The sequence below is a fragment of the Cupressus sempervirens genome, chromosome 11 (assembly GCF_028749045.1).
Source record: "Cupressus sempervirens isolate cs-2001-9-10 chromosome 11, ASM2874904v1, whole genome shotgun sequence".
In the NCBI taxonomy this organism is placed as follows: Eukaryota; Viridiplantae; Streptophyta; class Pinopsida; order Cupressales; family Cupressaceae; genus Cupressus; species Cupressus sempervirens.
Genome location: NC_143128.1, coordinates 99237094 through 99264647, shown reverse-complemented (window position 1 = coordinate 99264647; position 27554 = coordinate 99237094). Strand labels below are relative to the sequence as shown.

General features: G+C 37.1%; 1 protein-coding gene across 2 annotated transcripts in view; it reads left to right on the top strand.

The window, feature by feature from the left end:
* Positions 1–26599, top strand: part of LOC149528397 (WUSCHEL-related homeobox 8-like) — a 48796-nt gene extending 22197 nt beyond the window's left edge. The window contains exons 3-4 of one of the 2 annotated variants that reach the window (XM_089810926.1): positions 706–1239; positions 26093–26599. In XM_089810926.1, coding sequence (XP_089667052.1) covers positions 706–1239; positions 26093–26115 — 557 coding nt within the window. In that variant the 3' untranslated portion in view covers positions 26116–26599. The remainder of the gene's footprint in view (positions 1–705; positions 1240–26092) is intronic. The other variant, XM_089810927.1, reaches the window with a different exon arrangement.
* The last annotated feature ends 955 nt before the right edge of the window (positions 26600–27554 follow it).

Sequence of the window (27554 nt, the reverse complement as noted above, 5' to 3'; positions counted from 1 at the left end):
ATTGTCATGTGATTTAAATGATTTTGAGGGCATCTTCACAGAGTTTGAAAACCTGAGGTTATATGCAATATGTCTGTGTGTGTGTGCGCACGCGTTTCTGACAGTATTTGTGTATGTCTATATGCCTATTTTTATTTAGTGTTCTTATTTAGCCAAGTTGACAAATGCCAACTGGACAAGCATTATTCAATGCCCATCACTGAAGAATTGAAGTGCCATCTTATTCTTATTGTTAGTTGAATTGAGAAAATTTTCAGTCCTTCATACTGTTGCTCAGCAATCTTCATAGAAGAGTTGAAATGTATGCAGATTCTGTCCAAGAGCTATTTCCTTTACCAAATCTGAAAAGGTAAAAGTCATCATTAGAATTTATGTGCCAAGTATGAAGATGTCAGAAATGCAGAAATGTAAAAGAAGTGTCTAGGATATGGTTTCCAGGGGATAACATTTGTGGCATTACTTCAGTTGCATTTGGACCATTTTTTCCATTTGAGATCAATCTATTGAAACATGCATGTATATGTACATATTTCTTTAGATGTATATTGTGAGCTGTTTTTTTCAATAAAATATTGCATTTATATACATTCTGGGCCCGCCTAAGGCACAGACCTGAATGAAATATGCACACATCCTAAAGTTTTCAGCGCTATCATTTAGAATATATATTCTTTCTTCTAATCTCAATGACTTCATGGCTTTTAGGGTTCACTCCTGGACAAGCCCTTACATTCAACTCAGTGATGGGCTTTGTGGGACATAAGATAACCACTCGGCAACGTTGGACTCCAAGCCAGGCACAACTTCAGATTCTTGAGAGTATATTTGAAAAGGGTAAAGGAACCCCATGTAAGCAAAGGATAAAAGAGATAACAGCTCAGCTTCGTAAACATGGCCATATTTCTGAAACAAATGTTTATAACTGGTTTCAGAATCGCAGAGCTCGCACTAAAAGGAAACAGCAGACAGGGTTTACTGGTAGTGGGGAATATGAAATGGATAATCTCCTTGACTGTTCAATTGAAAAGAAAGCTAAATTTGATGAAAGTAGTGGTCAGGAAACTTCCCTCAGTAGACAGGGAAGTCCTAGTTTTCAGAATCATGAAGGTGTATCTGAATGCAACAATTTTGATTCTCAACAGCATAAATCATCAACTTCTTTCAGTCTGCAAGTTGCCTCAAAGGCTACAGTTGGTTTTAACAGAAGTGCTCCTTTTGAACATGGTTTCCCAGTTACAAGTACGTACATTCTACTTTCCTTAAATGTTAGATCTTTGATCCATAGAAGTCTGCTTGTGTCTACCTAACATGAAGTAAGCGGTCAAGATTGTTATTGAATTTATAGGAAAGTCTTTCAACCACAATAATGTTCTGCAGAATGACTGTTACTTTACATTTCTTGTCTTTGTGAACAATGGAAACTTCAGAATTTCACATTAAATTACATTAATAGAGAAATTTGAATGCTATTTCTAGATGATGAACTGCAGTTTGAAAACAAATTTAATAGAATCTTTTGTTTTTGTGAACAAACAGCATAGCATTCGTTTGAATGCTAATGGCAAGTTCAGAGTTCACATCAAACTGCATTAATTATGTATTTTGAGTGCTATTTTGTAATGACCCTAACTATATAAGTCACTAAAGAACCAATGATAAACTGAGACAATTCGTAAAACACCTGTCTTGTAGTCTGAACTGCACTATGAAAAGATAATGTACTATGAAATTTGTTAAAACTGGGCATGCAACTGTTAAATGGTTAAGAGTGTAATGTCTCAAACAATTCACCAAATGAGCTAGTTGTAACAAATGCAGGTGATACCAACAGTATTCAGGAACATTTATTTAATGGACAGATCTGTTACAGAATAACAAGTTCTTCTCTTATCCAATAACAATCCAATTGAAATAAATGACAGAGTCTGTACATAGACAATCAAGCAACATTAAGAACCTGGAGTACTGCTTCCATTGTTCGCTGTTTGAGTGAAATTATCTGGATGGTGATCGATTCAGGTCTTTTCCTTAATCCGCCCTCCAAATCCGGGATTATAGCTGGTACCGCCGAATTAATCATATACTGTTAGTTTTGCCGGCCGTTCAATACTTCTAGACTGGTGCAATTTCTAATATAATTCGCACCCCCTTTCAAATACTGTCCAATCTGCGTCCGCCTGGTGTGAACATGTAAAATACGCTAGGTCGCATGCAATATGGATCAGGTATTAGATTCTTCTCCAGCCCTCCTGCAATGAAGATTGCGGATTTGTTTGCAATCAATACAGCAGTCTCTGTGGTGGGCAATGGGTAATCCAAACCGTTTCCCAACCTCTTATTACATCTTAAACTTTCGACCTGACTCCAAAAAATGAGGCAATTCGGGGTGTATATTGCTCCCAGTCCGAAAGTTCACATTTAACTCCAGGCTTGCAATTTTTTTTTAATAATTCGCAACCTACCAAACGGTGCTCAAACTAGTGTTACTGAGTTCGCCTAGCGTCAAGAAGGATAGAGCTTTGAGTCGCAAATAATATGGAACAGATTATGAAGGATTAGAATATACTTCCTACCCTCTTTCAATGATGATTCCAGAAATTGAAGTCCATGAGCAGACCCACGAATTTCTCTGTGGGAAAAATAAATAACCTAGGCCACTCCCCAATCCCTGATTCCTCCTAACACCTTCGGCTTGACCTCAGGAATGAAGCGTCTCAATCATCAAGGAAAATCGACGCTAATATGGGTTCCAGCAAGGAATGTTTAAGAGTGCCCCTGCTGTTTCGACTAGGTATGAGGAAATTCTATTATAAGCCCTGGTTCTCCTTCTTCAAACAATTCTTCACTGCTTACAGTCTCTACTGAACTGAATCCTTAAAATTGGCCTTAGGCCCCAGAGTTCTGCTCTGATGAAATGACTGTAACGTCACCTCCAATTTGCAATAATTCAGGTGATATTCCACACCCTCAAAATTGCTTATCAATGGGAGTTTTCGTTCCCAAAGATAATTTGAGAACTTGCAGACCAAATGACTACAAATTCCTCCAACTGAAATAGAAGTCGAATCCACAAAACCGCTTGTCCAAATGGGTGCCTCCTGCTCTTTATTTATTCACTTTTTTAAGAAGTCACTGGGAGCTTCTAGAAACATCTTTTTATAAAATTTTATTATAATGCACTTTATTATTGAATAACTTTATAAAATTAAATAAATAACTTTATAAAATTAAAAGTGCAATCTCCTGGCAACAGGATGACTCTCTCCAAAATCATTTGCCTACGAGAGTCAATGATAGGCAAATCTACTGTAGGAATCATGTCGCTAGAAAGGGGACATGACAGTCCGCCCTTCTTGAAATTGCTTGTCCTCAAGCAATCTCAAAGCTGGATACTGCAAAATTGTTTCATTTTCCCAAGTGGCATCTTCAACTGGTAGATCTCTCCATTTAACCAAGTATTATCTGATCACCCTTCTGCGGAGCTGCTTTTCCCTGCTATCCAAAATGAATTCTGGCACTAAGATCAATTTTCCTTCATCATCCAAGGTAGGTAATACCGCAGAAGGTACCACATTCTGTCCCAACGCCTTTTTGAGGCGCGACACATGGAATACATTGTACACTTTGCTATCTGTCGGAAGCTCAAGCTCATAAGCCAACTCCCCTATATGCCTAGTGATCCTGAAAGGCCCATAATACCTAGGCTTAAGCTTCTCTGACCCACTCTTTTTGAGAGTAGATTGTCGAAATGGCTGAAGCATGAGGTAAACCATGCCACCAACCTCAAAGCTCCTCTCTGTCCTCTTTTGATCTGCATACTGCTTATACTGATTCTGTGCCCGAGCTATGTTATCCCAGAGAGCATTAATAATGTCCTTACTTTCTTGAATCAAATTCCCAGCACGTGGAACCCTAACATCACCCATCAGCAAGTCAATAAAGCTCGATGCATCATACCCATATAAAGCTCGGAAAGGTGTCATCTGAATAGACATGTGAAAAGTGGTATTATAACAATATTCACACAAATAAATCCATCTCACCCATGCCTTCTGTTGATCAGCCATGCAATTACTCAAGTAGCCTTCCACCCACTTGTTCACTATTTCCGTCTGTCCATCAGTTTGCGGGTGGTAACTAGTACTGGGTGTGAGCTTAGTGCCACATAATCGGAACACCTCCTACCAAAAATGACTCAAGAATCTACTATTTCTGTCGCTTACAACACTTCGGGGTATCCCATGTAACCTGAAAATCTCTCTGAAGAATACCTCAGCTACTTGTATTGCTGTGTAAGTAGTGGTGATGGGAAAGAATTGAGCATACTTCGTCAGTCCATCCACCACCACATAAATGCAATCGCGTCCTTGAGCCTTGGGCAACCCTGTAATGAAATCCATGGATATGCATTCCCACTTTTGATCCAGAATGGGAAGTTGCTGTAGGAGTCTTGCTGGGAAGGTGTGCTTTTGTTTATTCTGCTGACAAATAGGACACTCACGGACATACTGCAACACATCTGTCTTGAGTCCTTTCCATGTAAATCGTTCTCACACTTGTCTATATGTTTTAAAGTACCCGGGATGACCAGCTATAGGTGAATCATGAAGAGCCCTCATAATAGCCCGCTTCATCTTGGATCCTGGGACTAAAAATATCCTGTTCTTGTAAATAATCAATTTATCCACAAGTGTATACCTGGTATCAACAATTGTTCTGTCAACTATCCCAGATGCCCAAGAGTCTCTAGCATACTCTGCAACAATCAAATGCTTCCAATCCTTAGAGATCTCAACCATCGCACTAAGATGTGGCCTGCGTGACAAGGCATCTGCTACCACATTCTGAGTCCCCCTAACGTATGATATATCAAAGTCGTAGGCCTGCAGCTTACTCACCCATTTTTGCTGTCTATCATTGAGATCTCTCTGTCCAAGGAAATGTCTCAAACTGTTGTGGTCAATTTTTATACAAAACTTACCACCTACTAGATACTGCCTGAATTTAGCTAATGCGTGCATGATAGCTAACATCTCCTTATCGTAAATGCTGAATGATCTCTCTGGCCCACAGAGTTTCCTGCTCTCATATGCAATAGGGTGTTCGTCCTGCATCAAAACAGCCCCAATACCATCTCCTGATGCGTCACACTAAAGCTCAAATGGCTTCGAAAAATTGGGCAATGCTAATACCGGACATGAGGTCATGATCTCCTTAAATCTATCAAAACAAGCCTGTGCCTTTGATGTCCAAACAAAGGCTCCCTTTTTAAGCAAGTTTGTCATAGGAGCCGCATGTCGTGAATATCCGCAAACAAATCTGCAATAGAAGCCACATAAACCAAGGAATCCTCTTAGCTGGGTCAAGTTCTTAGGAATAGGCCACTCCACTATAGCACGGATCTTATCAAGATCCATTCGTACTCCTTCTCTACTGATAATATGACCTAAGTATAATAACTCGGTCATACCCAAATCACATTTGGACTCTTTGGCATACAAGGACTCTGCCTGCAAGGTATTCAATATTGTCTCTAAATGCTCCATATGCTCATGCCATGTCCGACTGTATACCAAGATATCATCAAAGAAAACCAACACAAACTTCCTCAGCTGATGATGGAAGACCTTATTCATGGTGGACTGGAAAGTAGCTGGTGCATTGGTCAAACCGAATGGCATAACTACAAACTCAAAGTGCCCACAATGACATCTAAATGCAGTCTTCTCTATGTCCTGTTCTCTGACTCTAATCTGGTGGTAACCGGATCTCAAATCAATCTTACTAAAGTAGCATGCCCCATGTAGTTCACCTATCAGCTCATCAATCCGCGGAATAGGATATCTATTCTTAATGGTTTTCTTATTCAGCACCCTGTAATCTATGCACATCCAAAGTGAACCATCTTTCTTCTTTACCAAAACTACTGAAGAAGCAAAAGGAGACTTACTAGGTCTAATGTGTCCCATTGCAAGAAGTTCCTTGATGGTTTTTTCTATTTCATCCTTGAGCCTCTTTGGATGCCTGTATGGAGTAATCATAACTGGTTTAGCACCCTCTTCTAATTCGATGATGTGCTCAATCCCTCTATCAGGTGGTGTACTAGGTGGAATATCTCTGAATACCTTGTTATACTTCTTTCTCAATATCTGGATGTTTGGGTGATATTCTGTCTTTTGTTGTTCCTCCCTTGTGGGCATGAGAGTACACATGCTGCCCATTCAATATCATTATGCCTCACCAATCTTTCCAATCGCCTGAGAGAAATGGTTCGGATGTCACTATTCCTGATAGCTCTCAACACATGCTGCTTCTCATCTACCTCAAACTTGATCTCCATGTCCTTGAGTCGGAAAGTGACCTCAACCAATAAACGTAACCATGTCATACCGAAAACAATATCCAAGTCACCCATATTGAGCACATGGTAATCTGCTTTGAACTCATAATTATTCAGGCATAAAGACATGTCTCTAACCATCCTGTTACACTTAAGAGTGTATCCATCAGCCACCTGTACTCGGAGACCCTCAAACTCCTCTGTCTTAATACCACGACACTCAACCAGACGTGCATCAATGAAGTTGTGCGTAGCACCTGTATCAACCAATGTGATCACCTTTTGTCCTGCTAGAACACCACGTAACCTAAAGGATCCCTCCTGTTGAATACTAGATAAACGCCCCTGCTGTAAATGTAACTCAGGTTCCTCTTTTTGCTCTGAATTCCCTGTTTCTCCCTCAGGCTCTGTATCACTGTGATCATCCTCATGTGCTATACTGTCAGAATCTGATCCTTCGTAATATGCCCACATAACTCTATTGGCCTTTCCCTTAGGTCTCAAAGGACAATCATGGTCCTTGTCATATGGGCCTTTGCAATAGAAGCATAGCTTCTTCCTGCGCAAGTCATTCAGTGCCTCTGCATCCAAGGGTGTAGTGGATTTACCCCTAGTATCAACGTTCTTCCCTTTATTCTTATCAAACTTCTTATTATCTCTAAAAGAAGTAGTACTCCTGGAAGGGAACCTGCTAGAAGGTGCTGTAAGCTCCATACTCCGTGCTTTCCTCATAGCCTCCTGAAGTGTTGGTGGGTCAAATGCCTTAATCCAACCCTTGAGGGGTTCAGACAATCCTTCTGTGAACAAGATAACCAACCGTCTCTCAGACACATCCTGCACCATCACTGACAACCTTGAAATTCACTAATATAAACCTCCAAACTGCCTAACTGTCTCAACTGTGCGAGGTCATGAAAATAAATCTCTGGATCCTTTCTATCAAAAAGCTCAACCAATCTATCCACAAAGTCCTGGTAAGATGTCACCTGGTTGTGCTGCAACGTAACCATCCCGTGTGACCACCAATCATGAGTTGCTCCCTCCAAATGCAAGGTGGCGTATCTGATGGCATCTATTCTGACATAGGCCTCAATGCTAGGAATGTATCCAACTTATGAATCCATGCCTGTGCTGTCATCTGTCCACTACCATCGAAAGATGGTAAAGTGAGTTTACTAGTAGCTCGTTGCAACTCATTTTCATGACTTCCTCTAGGCCTCCTGTTTTGACGGCTACTCCTCATATGCTCTCTCCTTTGGTTCAGGTAGCGATCAAAGTTTAGTAGCTCACGCACATGGGGTGGTAATGCCTGCCATTTTGCAGTAGCGGCTCTGAGATCATCCTGAAAATCCTTTGGCAAGTCATCTTCCTCTATCTCCTGGGCCTCCTCCCTAAAGAAAGTGGGACGAGTAGGCCTATTTGCTGTCCATGATCTGTGCCTAGGAGCACCTTGTGAGCCTGCCACACTTCTATTATCATGATCAGGTGTACCTCTACCCTGTTCTTGAATCCTGGGCGGAACAACTCTCTCCATTATGGTAGTCAATGCTTCTAATGAATGGGCTATTTCTTGCTGTCTGGTACTCATGATTCTGTAGAACTCTCGGGTCTCATCGTCATCAATTCTAGGTGGACTCTGTGACTGTCTCTCACCCATATCTTTGAATTTCTGTTCGCCCTTAAGTGTTGCTCTTCTACGTATATAATACCTGGGATAAGGTTGCATAAGATGTTCTACCCAACAAGATGGCAAGAACACTGCTCTGATACCACTGTAATGACCCTAACTATATAAGTCACTAAAGAACCAATGATAAACTGAGACAATTCGTAAAACACCTGTCTTGTAGTCTGAACTGCACTATGAAAAGATAATGTACTATGAAATTTGTCAAAACTGGGCATGCAACTGTTAAATGGTTAAGAGTGTAATGTCTCAAACAATTCACCAAATGAGCTAGTTGTAACAAATGCAGGTGATATCAACAGTATTCAGGAACATTTATTTAATGGACAGATCTGTTACAGAATAACAAGTTCTTCTCTTATCCAATAACAATCCAATTGAAATAAATGACAGAGTCTGTACATAGACAATCAAGCAACATTAAGAACCTGGAGTACTGCTTCCATTGTTCGCTGTTTGAGTGAAATTATCTGGATGGTGATCGATTCAGGTCTTTTCCTTAATCCGCCCTCCAAATTCGGGATTATAGTTGGTACCGCCGAATTAATCATATACTGTTAGTTTTGCCGGCTGTTCAATACTTCTAGACTGGTGCGATTTCTAATATAATTCACACCCCCTTTCAAATACTATCCAATCTGCGTCCGCCTGGTGTGAACATGTAAAATGCGCTAGGTCGCATGCAATATGGATCAGGTATTAGATTCTTCTCCAGCCCTCCTGCAATGAAGATTGCGGATTTGTTTGCAATCAATACGACAGTCTCTGTGGTGGGCAATGGGTAATCCAAACCGTTTCCCAACCTCTTATTACATCTTAAACTTTCGACCTGACTCCAAAAAATGAGGCAATTCGGGGTGTATATTGCTCCCAGTCCGAAAGTTCACATTTAACTCCAGGCTTGCGATTTTTTTTTAATAATTCGCAACCTACCAAATGGTGCTCAAACTGGTGTTACTGAGTCCGCCTGGCGTCGAGAAGGATAGAGCTTTGAGTCGCAAATAATATGGAACAGATTATGAAGGATTAGAATATACTTCCTGCCCTCTTTCAATGATGATTCCAAAAATTGAAGTCCATGAGCAGACCCATGAATTTCTCTGTGGGAAAAATAAATAACCTAGGCCACTCCCCAATCCCTGATTCCTCCTAACACCTTCGGCTTGACCTCAGGAATGAAGCGTCTCAATCATCAAGGAAAATCGGTGCTGATATGGGCTCCAGCAAGGAATGTTTAAGAGTGCCCTGCTATTTCGACTAGGTATGAGGAAATTCTATTATAAGCCCTGGTTCTCCTCCTTCAAACAATTCTTCACTGCTAACAGTCTCTACTGAACTGAATCCTTAAAACTGGCCTTAGGCCCCAGAGTTCTGCCCTGATGAAATGACTGTAACGTCACCTTCAATTTGCAATAATTCAGGTGATATTCCACACCCTCAAAATTGCTTATCAATGGGAGTTTTCGTTCCCAAAGATAATTTGAGAACTTGCAGACCAAATGACTACAAATTCCTCCAACTGAAATAGAAGTCGAATCCACAAAACCGCTTGTCCAAATGGGTGCCTCCTGCCCTCTATTTATTCACTTTTTTAAGAAGTCACTGGGAGCTTCTAGAAACATCTTTTTATAAAATTTTATTATAATGCACTTTATTATTGAATAACTTTATAAAATTAAATAAATAACTTTATAAAATTAAAAGTGCAATCTCCTGGCAACAAGATGACTCTCTCTCCAAAATCATTTGCCTACGAGAGTCAATGATAGGCAAATCTACTGTAGGAATCATGTCGCTAGAAAGGGGACATGACATATTTTTAGGTAATGAATCACAAAGCTTGAAACCAATATTAGTAAAACTTCTTGTTTTTGTGAACAAACAGCATAGCAATCATTTGAATGCTATTGGCAACTTTTGTAATTCACATTGAACTACAAAATTTAAGTATTTCTAATGCTGTTTTTAGATAATGAACCAAGAAGCTCGAAAAAAAATTAATAAAATTTCTTGTCTTTGTAAACCAACAGCATAGTGTTCATTTGACTGCAAATGGCAATTTCAGAAAGTCACATTCAGCTACATTAATTATAAGTAGTTTGAATACTGTTTTTAGATAATGAACAAAAAAACTTGAAAACAAATTTGACAAACTTGATGGAGCCCACACTTTAGCGGAAGTATGAGCCAAACTCACAGTAAAGTAAATCAAATGCATAACATGATCTTGTTAAACTAAGGTGACAAAGAAAAAATCAAGCCCCCAACAGACTGGAGTCCTCATATCCAAAATCATGACAAGAGGAACATCGCTAACAGGAAAAAAAGGGGGTGTGATTACCTTGCCTAGTAAGACTTGTGTGTTTTAACACGAACTCCACAAAAGACAGAATTGAATGGTCTAGCAGATTTGTGTGCCATGCTAGTCAATCCTATAAAAAATATTGTGCCTTCTGGCAGATTCACCTATGTGTGTATGCATGCACCGCATGAATTGAATAGGTTCCATTGCATTCATGTGGATTAATTTGTTTGTGTACCCCATGGATCAATCACTATGCCACCACGGAGATTGGATATTTGTATTAGAATAGGTCAAATGGTCTAGCAAATAGTGTTATGCTAGTCAACCAATCCTAAATATGTGAAAGGGGAGAGTAGCTGGCCCTAGCAAATTGTGTTATGCAAGTGTACTCTATCTATCATGCATGCTTGAGTGAACAAAATATATGCAATAAGGAGGCTATAGATGCACCCCTTGTGATGGAAAAAAAAGTGTTATTTTGTCATCTAAAGGAAGTGATTAACAAGAATAAAACAATTTCAACATCAAGTTAGTATCCACAAGAAACACCTAGACCAAGCTAAAGAGGTCAGAACTCCTATGAAGCCATGGAAAGGAAGAAAGAAAAGAGATACCTTGCAAAAAGTGAAAAGGATCCTTGTGAAGGATGACACACTATTTAGTCTCCAAGGTAAGGGACATATTTACATGATAGATAGATATTGCTTAACTAAGGGAAAAGTGAGTCCTTGAGAGAATGAGAGAGATGGTTATGACGCCCTTGCTCCCCAAGTGTTGAAACAATGATAAAGGGGACCTATTATTCTACTCACAAAGTGATCCATACATAACAATGAGCCCCCAAGGAATAGGCTAAAAATGTTGCATGTTGTGGAGCAACATAATAGACTTCGATGTTATTCAAGGAAATCAGTATTGAAATATAGCTCATTGCAAGATATACAGATAATAGTGCTATCAATGAGATGTTTGATCTTGTAATATAAAGCTTGACATTCATTAGTACAATGATCATGATATCGGTGATACATGCAAAAGGGAAGGGTTATAAAATGTGGACTATATTTCTTTTTGCATTTAGGTCTAGTAATCACCTTAACACGAAGAAGTTTAGGAAAAAACATTTCTTGACTAATAGTGATAGGAGGAGATATTTTAGATGATGAAGAAGAGGACATGGACAAAAAAGGAGACTCAAAATTAATTGCTTCCAAAGGTTTCTTATTAATCATAACACATTGTTGTACACATCCAAAATCATGTTTTGAAGTGTTATTTATGATGGTGTTAACAACAACTGTTTGTGGCTTCTTATAAGGATTAAATCCTAGCTCATACGAATGCTCATGCCTCCCATTTCCTAATGGCATTTGGATTCTTTGTTCATGCTTGCCACATCCATTCCCATTGAATCCATTTTTTGCTAATAAATGATAAACAAGACCATAACAAAAAGCCATATCAGAAAGAGATAATGGAACTTCATTAGTCACTATGTCATCACAACTAGGTTTGACAGATTCATTATGAGTGGAAGAAGCGACAAAATTCTTAATAAGCTCATTAGAAAGATGAGTTGTTTTGAATTGTTTGTTAGATTTAGATTGCATAATTTGAAGCTCTGAAACTTTGTACTCTCTAATAGAAGTTGGTGTGAAATCTAAGGATCCCTAGTGGTCATCTAAAAGAGAACTAGAGGAACGAGGATTGACATTAGATTTTTGAGCTTGTTTCTCCTCAATAGTCATAGAGTATTGCTTGATTCAACAGTCAAACAACTATTTGGTCTATCATTTGTGTGAAGAGTGTACATCACATTATTGTGGAGAAACTTGACTTTTCAATGAAGAGTTGAAGGAAACACATACATTTTATGCAACCAAGGTCTACCCAAAAGAAGGTTGTAATTAAGAGGTCCAAACATCACATGAATAGTAGTATCCAAAATAACTAGATCTAGTTGCCTAAGGTTTTTTTAGAAACATTATCAAAGCCACATATAGGAATATTATTAGGTTGAATAGTTGAAAGATTAGCTTTAATTTCTTTGAGCGTATCCATACTACAAACATTAAGGCTAGATCCATCATCAATTAAGGTCCTATGAATGAGATTAGCATTGATGCAACAACTACCATAAGAGCATCATATTGATCTTGAACTTCTCTAGAGGGAAATCATGTTCACTAAAGACTCTTTGAGGTGGGAGAAGGGTAGCATTCATGCATTGGAAAGAGGAATTGATGTTATCTTATCTTGATAAGGTGGTGGTGGTGGAAGAGTAGTTAAAGCTTTTTGCAAGGCCTCATGATATGTAGGAGAAGTTTGAAGAAGTTCCCAAAGAGAAATCTTGGCAGGGGTATTAGGTAATTGCTCTACCAAATAATACTCCTTTCCAATATTTTCAAGAAGGTAGGGTGCAAGAGGAAGAATGGGTTGAGAAGGTGGGAGAGAAATATGAACAACTAAATTAGATTGAGAATTATTTGTTGTGTGATAGGTGTAAGCCACCACATGATAATCTTAAAAGAACTCCAAAGGACTTCTAGATTTTCCTTTTACTATTATAAGAGACTTATTTAAACATCCTTAACCAAAATCATAGTTGCAGTAGAATTTGGGGGATTAGGTTGAGGGTAACCCTTGACAGTGATGATAGGTCTACTAGGAGTTTGAGAAGAATTAGATTGAGGGTATCATTTGACACTTATCATAGGCTTGTTGGCTATCAAAGGTTGAGCATGAATATTGACAACTATTAGGCTCTTAATTGTTCATTGGTTCATCACTAGAAGAGAAAGCATCGAGGAGATTGATATTGTCCTCGTTTTCCAAGGCATCCTTAGGATGGGCTTCCTTAAAGGCTTCATTTCTTCTAGGAGTATCAAATGAAGGCGTAGTGATATTAAGAAAAGTATTTATAATGTCCTCTTGCTCTAAAATACCCCTGGGAGGAGGGTATGTTTTAGGAGGAACATCAAGCATGTCATGCTGAAAGAAAATGGAAGAGGTGTGAACCATTATATCATCCTTTTGGACTAAAGTTTTTTTATGAGGATGAGAGTAATCCATCTCATTATCCAAGGGTTTATTCTAAATAGGTGAATCATCAGAGCTAGGAACTTCTCTATTGTCAAAGCACACAGTAGAAGAGGGATAGTCATGGTTCATTAAAGTTTGATTCATAAAAAAGGAAGAATTGAAAGAAGGTATAGTATCATCCTTACCGAAAGTATCCCCATGCATAAGGCTTATATTAGGAGAAGAGTTAACATCATCCTCAACTCTCCACCATAGAGAGGAAGATCATTGAGAGAAAGGTTAAAATCATCTTCTTTCTCTAATAGTTCCTTATAAGGTGATATAAGAGAGGACAAAGCAACATCACATGCATTAAATTGACACTTTTTAGGGGTAACATATTGTAAAGGCAAGTTAGTAGGAGGATGTTGTTTTATCTCAAAAGTGATAGAATTGTGGTGGGAGAATGCTTTAAATAACTTTTGCAACACGAGAAAGAGAAGTGCATATAAAGGCGATCTAGATGTATCTAAATGCATACAAAAGAGATCTGACTAGATTTAAGATCAAAATCAAAATGGAGATGTAAGAAGTTAGGCTCACCAAAATGTATCATAAAAAAATGATTACTTAAAGGATTAGGCACACCAACCTTTTACGAACATTAGGGAAAGAGAAAGACATACCTTCAAGCATAACCTAAAAGAGAAACTGAATAAAATTAGCACACCCCAAAGTCAATACTAAACCCAAATCGTTTCAAACATGTATGCTAAAGTATCTCTTTCTATTGGTTCTTCTTTCTGTATAAATTAATGTATATTGATTGATTGTGTCTAGTGAATTGATCTAATGCAAGTAATGTAATAATGTATATGATAACCAAACATATGAGGAGATCTGATCCAATATGTCAAAGTAAGTGCTGAAATGATAAAGAAGGAATCGAACCCCACTTGAGGGTGAGTATAGGATGCAACTTTAGATCTAGAATCAAGAAGCTAGAATTGATAAATTGTGAAGATCTAGTGGCCACGAGAACATGTCAAAATGGAGTGTCTAGGTCTACTTGGTTGAGGTTAAGGTCGACCTCAACCTGCTCTACACAAAAATCGGCAAATCCAAAGCTCCAAAAGAAACAAAAAACCCTAGATTTGCAATCTTGAATTTGTGTTTTGAAAGTCTGCGAATCTGCTCCTACACAAAAATATGGAAATTGTTGTGGGGGGAGAGAGGGATCTAAACCACACAACAAAGAAATGGTCAAGCCCCCATATAGGCATTTAACCTTGAAAAGAGAAAGCATGTAAAAGTAATACAAATGTAAATATTCACCTTACTTGCAAACCTTTGGAGATGGATTTGAATCCACTATCCACCAAGATGTATGAATCTTTATATGTAAATGTATGATGATGTAGGATGTGTCCACAAATGTAATAGATCTACAAGTGTCAAAGCATAGATCCATGGATGTAATTATGCTCTAATGCTTGAAAGGATGAATGTTTCAATGCTTGTGAAATATGTTCAGTGGAGATCTCCTATCTTGATGGCCAACTCCACTATTTCCAATGAAGAAAGAAGCTAGATCTGTAGAAGGAAGCACATGATTGATTACGTGAAATAAGGGCCTTTAATGAATCATCGCTTTCCTGGCTTGAACTCTTTGAATGTGCCTTGAAAGTTAGCTTGCAAATGATGGCTTGAAAGAATTCTTACTCATGAAAGTATGGATTGCTTGCACAAAAGATGGATGTGTGGATCTTGCATATTTAATAATGAATGATCAAATGAAGTGAGTAAACCTCCTTTTTATAGTGATTTCAGGATCAAAATCAAAAGGTTCAACTGCATTGGACGGAAAAAAATGAAAAATCCTGAAATGGGCTTGGGATCCCGAGGCAAAATACCCAAGATCTTGGGGGTAGAGAAGAAATGCTAGGAAACAAATAAAATTATGAGGAAAAAAAAAACAATTTGAGCATAAATGCATCCATGTTCTAAGAGATCGCTAAAATGGGGCCTAAGAAGTCTTTGAGCTTCCAAACTAATGGGTGCTAAATTTTAAGATGGTACAAGTACAAAACCCGAACTAGGGTTTTATTGCAAAGTGGCGTATTTGATTCCAATGCTCAAATGGCGACATTAAAGAGTTTTTCAGAAATTCTAATCTGAAACCCTAACTCAAGTTTTGGATTTCAGCAATTGGTTTATATTTTTTTTGGGTAAAATAATGTTTTGCTAAACAATATTATTTGGTAGGTTTTAATATTTTTGCAAAAAAAATATTCTATAGGTTTTAATAATTTTATTGTCAAAAAAATTCTGGTGGATTTTCATAAATTTTCCCTTAAAAAAAATCAGTTGAGCTTTACCTTTTTTCCTCAAAAATGGAGTTTCATTTTCTCTGATCCATATCTCTGCCTCTTTTTGGTTTTGATTTATTTTTCATCTCAAAATTCATGTTTGGTTTTGGTTGATTTCTACCTCAAAATCGTTTCTGGTTTTTGTAATATGTAAAGTTCGCGTGGGATGTTATTTCAGAGTTTTTATCATTTTTTCTGAAAAAATGATGTTTTGTAAGTCATGCTATTTTGTAGTCTTTTTTGGGGCATCCTACTCATCTGCAATAGTTTGTAGGGTTTGGCAGATGAGTGCCTCTATCTACAAGGAATGACAGCTCAGTTATACAACATCAATTTGGATGTTTTGTGATAATTTCTTGTAGACCAATCTGAACAAGGGGACATCCTTCTTAATTTTTTTCTAGGCTGCTCTTGGTCATTGATAGTTTGCAGACCAGGGAGGGTCTGAACAACAACAAATTGTTTTGAAGTTTTAGTGACTACAAGACATGCATTGTCTTTTGCAAAGCAGTTGATAGAATGGCCATTAAGGGAGGGTATTAGATTATTTTTACTATCTTAGGTTCTTGCTTTAATTACCCTATTCTTCTAGAACCTTATTTAATGGTCATTTAGACTTCCTTTTATGTTTTTCTATGTTTAGTCTATTTTTAGACTATGCAATAATTAGTGTCTGTAAACTTCATTGAAGAGTTAACTGTTAATTCATTATTGTTTATGTTTCTTCTTTTATTTCAGTTTTAAAATTTCAGAGAAAGTGTTATACCAACACTCCTCCAATAGGAGAAATATAAAGAGGAATGAATCTTGACATTTAGGCAATAGACCTCTAGAAAAGAGTAGAGGACAAAACCCATAGAATGGACCCTGACATGAGAGGATGAAGAAATAAGATCTATTTGACACACCCTCAAAATAAGTGAGAATGATAATACTCCATGTGAGGATAACCCCCCTCAAGACGAGGTTTCTTATGCCATTAGTAATGCTTAACATTGAATGCCAAAAATTGTCTAGATTACCTTACATTGTTTCTCCCCTTAAGAAGAAACAAAGCCAAAGGTATATGCATAATATCTTCCAATTCCAACAAGGAATACAAGGGAGGAAAGATAGAATGTATGTAATGTCCACCGCTGTTTTTTTTTTTTTTTGAGTTTTGTGATAGAAAGTGATGGAATCTGTGAACTGTTTGTGCTTCATGTTTCAGTCATGATAATGTTGCATATCTTGTAATAACATTGCATAGAAATAGTTTTAATATTTCCTTGCATTCAAATCAACTTGAACACCAACACCATATACAAAGCAGACAGCAAAATCAGTAATTAGAAATAAGACATTGAAATGAATTGCAGACTTGGTATATATGCCAAGAAGTATATAGTTCTCAGTTATTCATGAAATCACCAACCGCAAACTCCAACTATCATTGAAAACAAGTGATCTTATACAGATTGTATACTCAAATATAATATTCCACTGTCAAGAGCAGTTTGAATCTCTAATATGCAGACTACAACATTAATCAAAACCCACATGGCATGCTAGAAAAGGCACCCAATACATAGGGGAGATTTTTCCTTATAAAATCAATGCTTCCTCAAGAGATGCAACAAACCTATCACCATAACTCGCTCAGGTCAAGCAAGATATTTGGAATAATACCCATAAGCCAAAATGCCCAACATGAAATATGGTCAAACCTATGATATCCAATTTATTCTGAAATAGCACACCAGCACTCAGAAAAAGATTCAAAACTCTGCTACTTTTGAACATCACTTTGAAAATATACTCCACACTCAAAAATCACTGAAAGCAGCAAACAAAAAGAGGGTTTTTGTCCTTAACCAGAAAAATAATATCTTGAGCTCATTACGACATCATATCATTGAGTTGTCAATTAATCTATATTCAAATGAGAGCTCAAACTCATATTTATAAATTGAGGAAAGAATTATGACAACTTGCATTTGAATTTGAATATTTGCCCCTCCCATTTCACTTTATGAAATAACATGCAATTATCTCCAAGAGGTTTGAGCTCACAACATACTTTTGAAAAAACACTCTCTCCTTTAATCTTGGCAGCACTTTTGGAGGTACTATATAAAACTTTTGAATTAATAAAAACTTCTGTGTGCTGGCGTCACATTTGAAGAGTATCTTGCTTTTTAAAAACAACATGAAGTGACTACATTTCTAGGCATAGGAATAAGGGAGCACTTTATGAACACATCACCCTTCACTTAAGCCATAAACAAATAAAAAAACTCTAAAATGAAATAATTCAAATATCAACCTGTCTACCTTAGAAATCGCCAAGGCATTGCACTCTAAACTGAGAGCAGATAGAAGACAAGATCCCATGCTAAAAATAGTCGTGGCTAAAAATAGCCATATGCTAAAAACAAAAAATGTCCCCCAAAGTCCCAAAGCTAAATATTGAAACTTAAGAGATGACTGAAACTATGTTCAATTGCCTAATACATTACCGAGTATAAAGAGTATATGCTAAAAATAGTAAGTTGGCCAAAATTCCCAATTGGCCTTATAAATGTCCAGACTAAAACTAAAAAATAAAGTATGAACAAGTTGTTTGAAATCAGTCATCTCCATTCAATCCGTTTGAACACACTAGTGACAATAAAATACCCTTCTAACCATGCTGACAACAACCTAGAAAGCCGACACCAAGTGCATTACAAGAGAGCCTGAAAATGGGGACATTAGAATGTATAATGTCTGGTGGAGGGGCATCCTAGGTGTTAGGGCAATCTTGCATTATCCAAAAGTATTTCTGGGTTGTGTTTTTCAACAAGGGTTGTCTTAGTGCACACTTGTTATTTCTAGAAGCTTACAATTTTTAGTAAGCTGGTCATTTGAGCTCCAAATGTTCTGATTTCTTCCATGGAGGTTCACTTTGGATATCTCAGCATGTCAATATTTGAAAATTTTTGGTATTGGCAGCAGGGTACAAAAAACTTGAACACACTTTTGAGGGCTTTAGAGGCTCTGAAAAGGGGTCAAACCTTGACTGACGAGAGTTTGCATTTCCGAAATGGGGTCATAATAGCCAAGCAAAGCAGCTGGAGATGAGTTATGGTCTCCAAAAGTTGAGCCACCTAAAATGGATGAAAGTGAAATTCCTTCAAAAATTTTGTTGAGTTTTGAAAGTTATTGGCGCCTAGTCTAATGTAATAAAATATGAATAATAATATCTTAAGGCTGGTTGGCCTCAAAGTTTAGGGTTAAAATTTCTATAATCTTCTTGGGTGTCTAAAATTGCCTATATTAGGAAGGTCTATAAGGTTGTCTGGGACAGTTTGGGGGATGCATATGGTGGCTCTGGCTTATAGAATATTATAAGGAAAATTCCCATGTGGCTTTGCATGTTAAATTTCTGAAATTTGTAGTTCCATACTTTTGGAGATAATAAGAAGCTATTTTTTTCGTTCTTGCAACTAGCTTTTATTTCTCCATTTTTGTTGTGTTTTTGTGCTATTAAGGGGAGTACCCTTCATCAATGCCTTTGGCTTTTACTCAAGTGTTGTCATGTTTAAGCTAAGAGGATCACAATCATATTAGAAGTCCCAAGTCTTAATCTAAGAAAGTGACAAATTAGAATATGGCAAAAATAAAATTAGGGCAAGAGCCAAAGACAAATGACTCCATATTTTGTGCAAGGATCTCTAAGACAAAGCCAAAATATGAAAAATGATTTTAAGATGAGTTGGGTACCTTGTAAGATTTAGTTTAGTAACCATCAACGCCTAGTACTCACCATAAGTACAAAATTATCCTAATAGGAGAAAAAGAAAGAAAGGAAAAATAGAACAAGAGTCTTTGAATGTGCCCTAATTTGATGCAAAGAAGATGCAAATCTGTAGGAGCAAATAATAAAGAGGTGATACTTTCCTTAATAGTGACCACCAAATCTTTAAGGTTAGACTCACAAAAAATGCTTGGTATATCTACCAATTACTCATCCCACAAAGTTGTATCTACAATATTAATATGAACTTGCTACAAGGAATGGTTTGAAGTTGTGGATGAAGCAACTAATGGACATGAAGTGTTAGTACATGCTATCCAACTACATTACTCATCTATAAACAATGTGTCCACACAAGATGTTTAAATACAATCACTTGATATATTTGCTAATGCTGGGATAGAATAATCAAGAAAACAAATGCGATTATTTTAAAGATGGTTTTTCTCATCAATTTACTTTAAAATGTAATCATTTTCATCATGATTTTAATTTTTTTATTAACTACATTTGACCTTACATATTTTGGAAGTATTATATAGAATACTCAAATGGAAAATAGAGGGTGAGAGACATGATCAACTCCTTGATTATTCAACTATGAAACGAGCAAAAGGAAATGTATAATTATGAAATCACCCTTCTTGAAAATCAAACAACCATGAGAACCCCAAGAAAATTATGATGATGACACTTCATACTTAGTGCAATTACAAATGTGACATACCAAATCATTTAAGTGGTTTTGATCTCAATATATTCTAGACATCAAATTAGGTCACAAAATTGAAAGTACAATTTTGATATAGTTTGATATAGATCAAACTACACCAATAAGTACATAAAAATATGCATTTAAAAAACTACAGAAAATGTTATTATATGAACTTAATGAAGCCTCAAAAGTCTCCAAAGCAAAAACTAACATCCTTTCTGAAAATATTTGATTTTTGGAGAATCTAGACACCATAATAGAAACATGTCCACCAATGTATAGCTCTCAAAAAATTTGTTTGGAAGAAGTAAAAATAAGCTAGAAAAAACTTCCAAATTTGAAGTACCAAAATAAAAAGTCCATTGGAGAGGGGGTGATGCACGAGAATCCTGGGGTAGTTGTTAATCTTGTATCAACCAAAATATGTTTAAGTTTGGTTTTGGATCTCAACGATTGGAGTTGGTGAACTCAGTTGAAGGCTGGAGATGCTCTGTGGATGAACTCTTGCTTGGTTGGTGTTCAGCTTGGTGGATGAGTTTTTTCTCGGTGGCGCTCGCTTAATGTGTTTGTGCTCGTGAATACGTGGTTCATCAACGAGGCTCGGTCATCGCTTTGGTGTTCTGGCACCAAGTCGCCTTAGTAGCTATTTTGTGGCTCGGTCATTTTATTGACATTCAGTGGTTTGGTTTATCAATGAGTTTATCTTGGTTGTTTTGTCTAGCCGACATGTGCATTTAATTTATGTTGCATTCTTTTTGACGTGGATTGACTGTTCGAATGTGTGAGGACCTAAATTTGGGATTGGTTCTTTCTCCTATGTGAATTTAATGACTGTTGCAAGCCAACTTGAGGAATAATATGTTTTGCCAAGAATTCCAAAGATTTCTATTTGTAAGGTTGACTTGTGGCCGTGATGTATAACAAGAGGGTATGGGTAGCATTAGGAGTCAGTGACCAGAGGGAATTAATTGGGGGAGTCAGAGCAGAATGTAGTGAGTGAGTTTGGGAAGAGCTAGTAGCTAACTATTAGCTTAGGGAACAAGAAGATTGCTTGATGGCTTTCGAGCTCAAGATTAGATTTGTCTTGGGGTTTCTACCAAATTATTGTTGTGTTACAATTCTAGGTTAGCTAGAGGGTATTTGGATCCTATGAGATCTTGTTGTATTTGTTGATGTATTGGCCGTAACCAAGAAGGCCTTACAACCCGACACATTGCATGTAATGGGAATTTCATTGAAATAAAGAGTTACATTTTGACATATCTCATTGTTGTGTTGTGTTTCCGCTGTGAGTTATTTAGAAGCTTGGCTAGACAATTTGTTTTCAGACCCTCCATCTATATGGTGCTACGTTAGTTGGTATCAAAGCCTAATTGACATGGTCGGTGATTCAAGTTGGGTTTCCTCTAGAGATTTCGTGTGATTTATATTGCAGATATGTGTTCCTAAACTTGTGAAACCCATCTTGGTTGTTTGTGCAAGGTAGTGGGTTACGATCTAACTTGCAAACAATTTGGAGGTTGTCACAAAGTGGCTGGGTTGGGATTTGTTGCAGAGGGTTTTCAAAGATCTTGGAAGATGCCTTTGAGAAGATTGGACCTAGGGTGATCACAAATCTCTGTGATGTGGTGGAGACGAAGATAACAGAGAAGGTTAGATCAGATGTTAGATCTGAGATGGCAACGATGAAGAATGAGATGGTCATGGAAATCATGAGAGCTATTGCTGGTTTACCTAGGAACCTTGGGATAAAGGATGGTTATGAAGAAGCTGTTGAAGATTTTGAGGCTGCTAGATCTATTGGTGAAGATAGAGCTGATCAGTTGGACGGAGCTGTGGAAGATAGGGCTGGTCGATTGGAGAGATATATAGCCTGGTTGAGTACAAGGCACCGAATGAAGGTTTTCAATTTCTCAGGTACATTGAAACACGAGGACTTGATTGATTGGATTGGTGAGTTTGAAGACTACTTTAAGCTTGAAGACATTGGAGATCCTCTTAGGGTGAGGATATTAGGGACTAAGTTAAAGGGACATGCTGCTTTGTGGTGGAAAGAACTGTAGAGAGATAGAGAAGAGGAAGGTGAGATGAAAATCACTCAATGAAGGTTGATGATGGCATAACTGAAGGCTAAGTTCATTCCCGTCGACTATGATCTTGAGTTATTCAAGAAGTTACAAAACTTGAAGCAGAAGGAGATGACTGTGAAAGACTATACCGAGGAGTTTGACAAACTAACTATTCAGTCTGGACATAGAGAACTTTCTAAGGAAAAGTTGGCTAGGTATATTAATGGTCTGAGATTCAATATCTAGGACGAGATTGGCATGTTGCATACTAATTCAGTTGAGGATGCTTATCAGTATGCCTTCAAGGCAAAAGATAAGTTGAAGAGGAGATATCAAGGTAACTCCCAAGGGAAGGAGAAGCAAGAGAAGTTAGGAAAAGACAAGTCGATAGCTGAGGATGGACCAAAACTTGTTCAAAGAGGAGAAGAATAGGTAGAGGTGGGTTTAAATATACTTGTTATAGATGTGGAGAAGGGCATAGGTCATTCGAATGTCCCTATGCAGACGCAAAGGTCGATGATAACATAAATGTTGTAGTGAATGAAACTTCATTGAATGAGCCCAAGGTGGAGGAGAACTTGGTTTAGCAAGTATTGCTTGGTAGGAAGGTGATGGAGTCTTGTTAGAGAAGTAATTTGTTCAAAACCTGATGTAAGTCAAAAGGGAAGTGCTGGAATGTGATTGTAGATAGTGGTAGTACTTATAACCTAGTTGTTGAGGAGATGGTTCAGAAACTTGGTTTGAAGAGAGTAAGACATCCTTATCTTGATGAGATTAGTTGGTTGCAAGATGAACATGCTTTAGAGGTAAGGGAGCAATGCCATGTTGATTTCTAGATTGGGTAGCATATTAAGTGTTGTGTGATTTGTGGACATGAGTACTTGTCACATATTGCTTGGAAGACCTTGGCAATATATAACTGTAAGGTTGTACATGATTGTGTCAAGAATGCATTCACTATTGAGAAGTGTGGTAGAAAGTTTTCCTTGATTCCCTTGAAGGATATAGAACTCGATAAGATGAATTTGAGCTTCGATAGGAGAATTGAGTTGAAGGATTCTCAAAGGGTTAGAGATCAACATGGAAAACCGACTTGTGACACACCGAAGAAAAATGTGAGAAGGGAGGGCAAGCAATTGTCTATTTTAGGAAAGGATTTACTGAAGTGGAATTGAGGCAAAAGTGTATCAATTGAGGACTCAGAGGACATGTATATCAAGAACCAGTTTGGGATTTATGTGTTGAATCTTAGAAGATGTTCATTGAGCTATTGATAACATCCTTTTCGCACCTGGGGTGTCTGATGCAGGAGTAAGGTAGTTGGTAATCTTGTATCAACCAAAAAATGGCTAGGTTTGGTTTTGGATCTCGGTGATTGGAGTTGGTGAACTTGGTCGAAGGTTGGAGATGCTTGGTGGATGAACTTGTGCTCGGTTGGTGTTCAACTTGGCAGTGCTTGGTGAATACGTGGTTCACCAACAAGGCTCAATCATCGCTTTGGTGTTTTGGCACCGAGTGGGCTTGCTAGCTATTTTGTTGCTTGGTCGATGTCTTGATAGTTTGGTAGTCTGGTTCACTAACGAGTTTATTCTGGTTGTTTTGGCTGTCCGACATGTGTATTTGTTTTGGCTGGCCGATGTGTATTTAATTTGGGTTGCATTCTTCGTAATGTGGATTGATCGTTGGGATGTGTGAGGACCTAAATCTAGGATTGGTTCTTTTTCCTATGCAAATTCAATGACCGTTGCAAGCCGACTTGAGGAATAATATGTTTTGTCAAGAGTTCTAGAGATTTCTATTTGTAAGGCCGACTTGTGGCCGTGATGTATAAAAGGAGGGTATGGGTAGCATTAGGAGTCAGTGAATAGAGGGAATCAGTTGGGGAAGTCAGAGCAGATTGTAGTGAGTGTGTTTGGGAAGAGCTAGTAGCTAACTGTTAGCTTAGGGAACAAGAAGATTGCTTGGTTACTTGTGAGCGTAAGTTTAGATCTGTCTTGGGGTTTCTACCAGATTGCTATTGTGTTACAGATCTGGGTTAGCTAGAGAGTATTGGGTCCTGTGAGATCTTGTTGTATTTGCTGATGTATTGGCTGTAATCGAGAAGGCCTTACAGCCCGACACATTGCATGTAATGGAAATTTCACTCAAATAAAGAGTTGCATTTTGGCATATCTTGTGGCTATGTTGTGTTTCCACTGTGAATTATTTAGCAGCTTGGCTAGACAGTCTTTTTTCAGACCCTCCATCCATATGGTGCTGATTCAAGGGAGCAAGATTAAAGGGGCAAAAATGACGTTGACGAAAGAATATTTAAAAAATCTATTAGAATGATCAACCCTCTCAAAGTATCCCCAAATTGGCAACTGAATTACACGAAACCATCTTTTTGACCAAAAATTGCCATGTCAGTGTTTGAAATTGTTGATTATACAATAACTAGTGGCTTTTGTGGGTAAGAGCAATTTGTAGTAGAAAGAATCTTCGAATATTATGTAGGTTGGGGTGGTAGGTGGCCACTTTGTTGGTGGAGTCGAGGCAGAGGGATGGTCACAGTTGTAAGCCTCAGAGGTTGCCAACTAGTGTCTGTTGTTGCTTTGGCCATTGTTGGTTTTGTAGTGTAGACACCCTCAGCTGTGTAGGCATCAACTTATGCAAAACTATGTAGAGTTTGTTTCCAATAAGATCTATGCAATCAAAAGAGAAGAAAGGATTTTGAGAGCTCCAAGCAAGTGCTTTTAATTCAAGATATTGATAGTTGAATGAAGAGTTTCTAGGCCTTACAAATATAATGTCAGGGTCAAATTTTGACCCAAAATGCTTAGACAGATGAGATACCTATCGAATTTGATATCCATCTCCCTACTTCGAATATTTGTAGATCTGGTCTTCAGTTTCCAGAATATACACAATCAAAAGGTAGATGCTATGAATTCAATGGAGAGCTTATAGTTGCTCTTAGAATTGTTGGAAGCAACCTACAAAACAAAGTCATAAATAAAATAAGTTCTCCAAAACTAATATTTTTTTCATTTTTTTATTCTTCAGGTTATCATTTGCTGTAAGAGGATCATACTCAACTTTTTAAGAGCAACCAGATATCTATTCTTAGATGGACTAACTTTAGAACATCGTGTGATAATATGTGAGATTTGGTCACTAACAATAAATTTACCCAATATCAAATGCTACTTGTGTTAGTTCCTCGTGAGCATCATGGAGAGAAGCTGGATGGATGAATCAAGGACATGACAAGCCTAGATGCAAGAGATGCCATCAATATTATTATTATTAATGGATCTCTTAAGAAAATCTAAAGGACACGGTCAAATTGCACAAAAATTAAAATTTTTGGTAAAAGCTTCCAAAAGCACTGCTTATGCTTCTTCTATTTCCAGCTAACATCTACAAATATATGCAACTGTCTTCAGTTCCCAAAGAAGAACAGTTACAAATGCTTGTGGAAGCCTTTTAAACTTCTACACAATTGAGTTGTACTTGCATCTTGTGTTGGTTCCTCATGAGATAAGGACAGCTTATAAGGTCTTTTGTGCTCCAAATACCTTACCAATAGAGAAAAAAAGTTTTACTGAATGAAAATTCAACAACAATGAATTGTATCCAATGTTTCCCCCCTGCTGTACTAATTCCAAAAGAGCCACATGCCAATTATAAGATTTAGAATCAGTAACAATCAATTTTTTCTATATTTGTGCATGAGACTGAAGCATGATATGGTACTGTTGCAAATAGTACATTTTAAATAATTGTAATTAATGGACTCTAATTGAACCTCCATTCTTATTTCTAGTTGCAGGAATCACGCATGGCTAATGAACAAGTGGCAAATGTAGAAGGTGCGAATATTGATAACAGATTTGTACATACCCTTTATAATGACTTCATCTTTTCTTCTCCTTCCAAAAATAAAAAATATTCTGTAGAATGTGAAATAAGCAAAGTGGATGCTTCAATCAAATGGCTATCTTTGTCATCCTTAGCTAGGAAGGGTTCACTGTGGTAGAGTAGTATTCACAGCGTGATATATCTCTTGAATTTCAATAGCAGATGAGAGATATTAGAGGTAAGAATCTCCCTCCTTTCCACAAGGTATATACATACGTATTCATGACATTTGATTACATATATGAAAGGAACAAATTATTCTAACCAATAATAGAAACAGGAGTCAAAGATAATCCTCGTTTTAGATTATATTCTATAATCTATCATCAGAATAAGGAGAAGGAATATAATGCAAGATTGCACAGATCAAGTTCTTTGACAAACTAATATATAAGATTCTTTATTGGAGACATATTTAGAGCTTTACAAATTATCTTTTTTTTTTTTTTCTCTGAACAGTAATGTCAAATTTTGATGTTCTGTAGATTTTTAGAATTTAAGAAATTTGAAAAAAAAATATCTTACTTTTTTATGAGTTTTTTTTTCAAAATTTCAGTGCAGTACATCATTGTATTTGTTAGTTCATTCATTTTTATTTTCACTGTTTTTCTGTGAAGTTTTTTTTGAAATCGTTGAGAAAGAAGTGACAAATTTTTCTTTCAAATCATTGTGGAAGAAGTTATTTTTGGTTTGTCTTACATTCTATATAAAATTAAAAAGAAAGAAAGAAGGCAGTGGGTTTTTTTATGGATAAGGAGGAGCTTAGATATTTTTTTAGTATTATTTTTATATTTTAACATGGTAAAAATGAAGGCATGTTTTCTAAAGCACAGGGTAAGTTATATAATATTTCATCATCTTTTATTTGTTGGTGGGTGTTTTTTGTGGAGTTGAGACAAAAAGGGTGGTTGTTGAGCATTGAAGTGTGAATTGGAGAGAGAGAGTTAGTATAGAGAAAAATGTGTTTGGATGGGCATATTTTTATATTAATTAACTAAGAAAGAGAGGAAATGTGTAACTTTCATTAGAATCACTTATAACATACAAGGCATGAGATGAAATATATATTGTTGAGCATTTCATTTTTGTGTTTAGGCAACTTGTGTTGTACATAATTTTATAATAAGATAATCATGTTTTTTCTCTAGGAGATGGCAAAGGATGTCTTAAACCATGTGTGGATAAACCAATAAGTATCTTTATCTTGAAGTGAAACTACTTTTTTGGAAGAGGACATGTATACTCTGATAGAGGCAATCTTGTAGAATTTGGTTGGTAATACATTGGTAGTGGCTATCCTACTCTTTGAGAAGTTTGCGAAGAGGCAAATTTATATTTAATCTTTAAATTAAATGTTCGTAAATTAC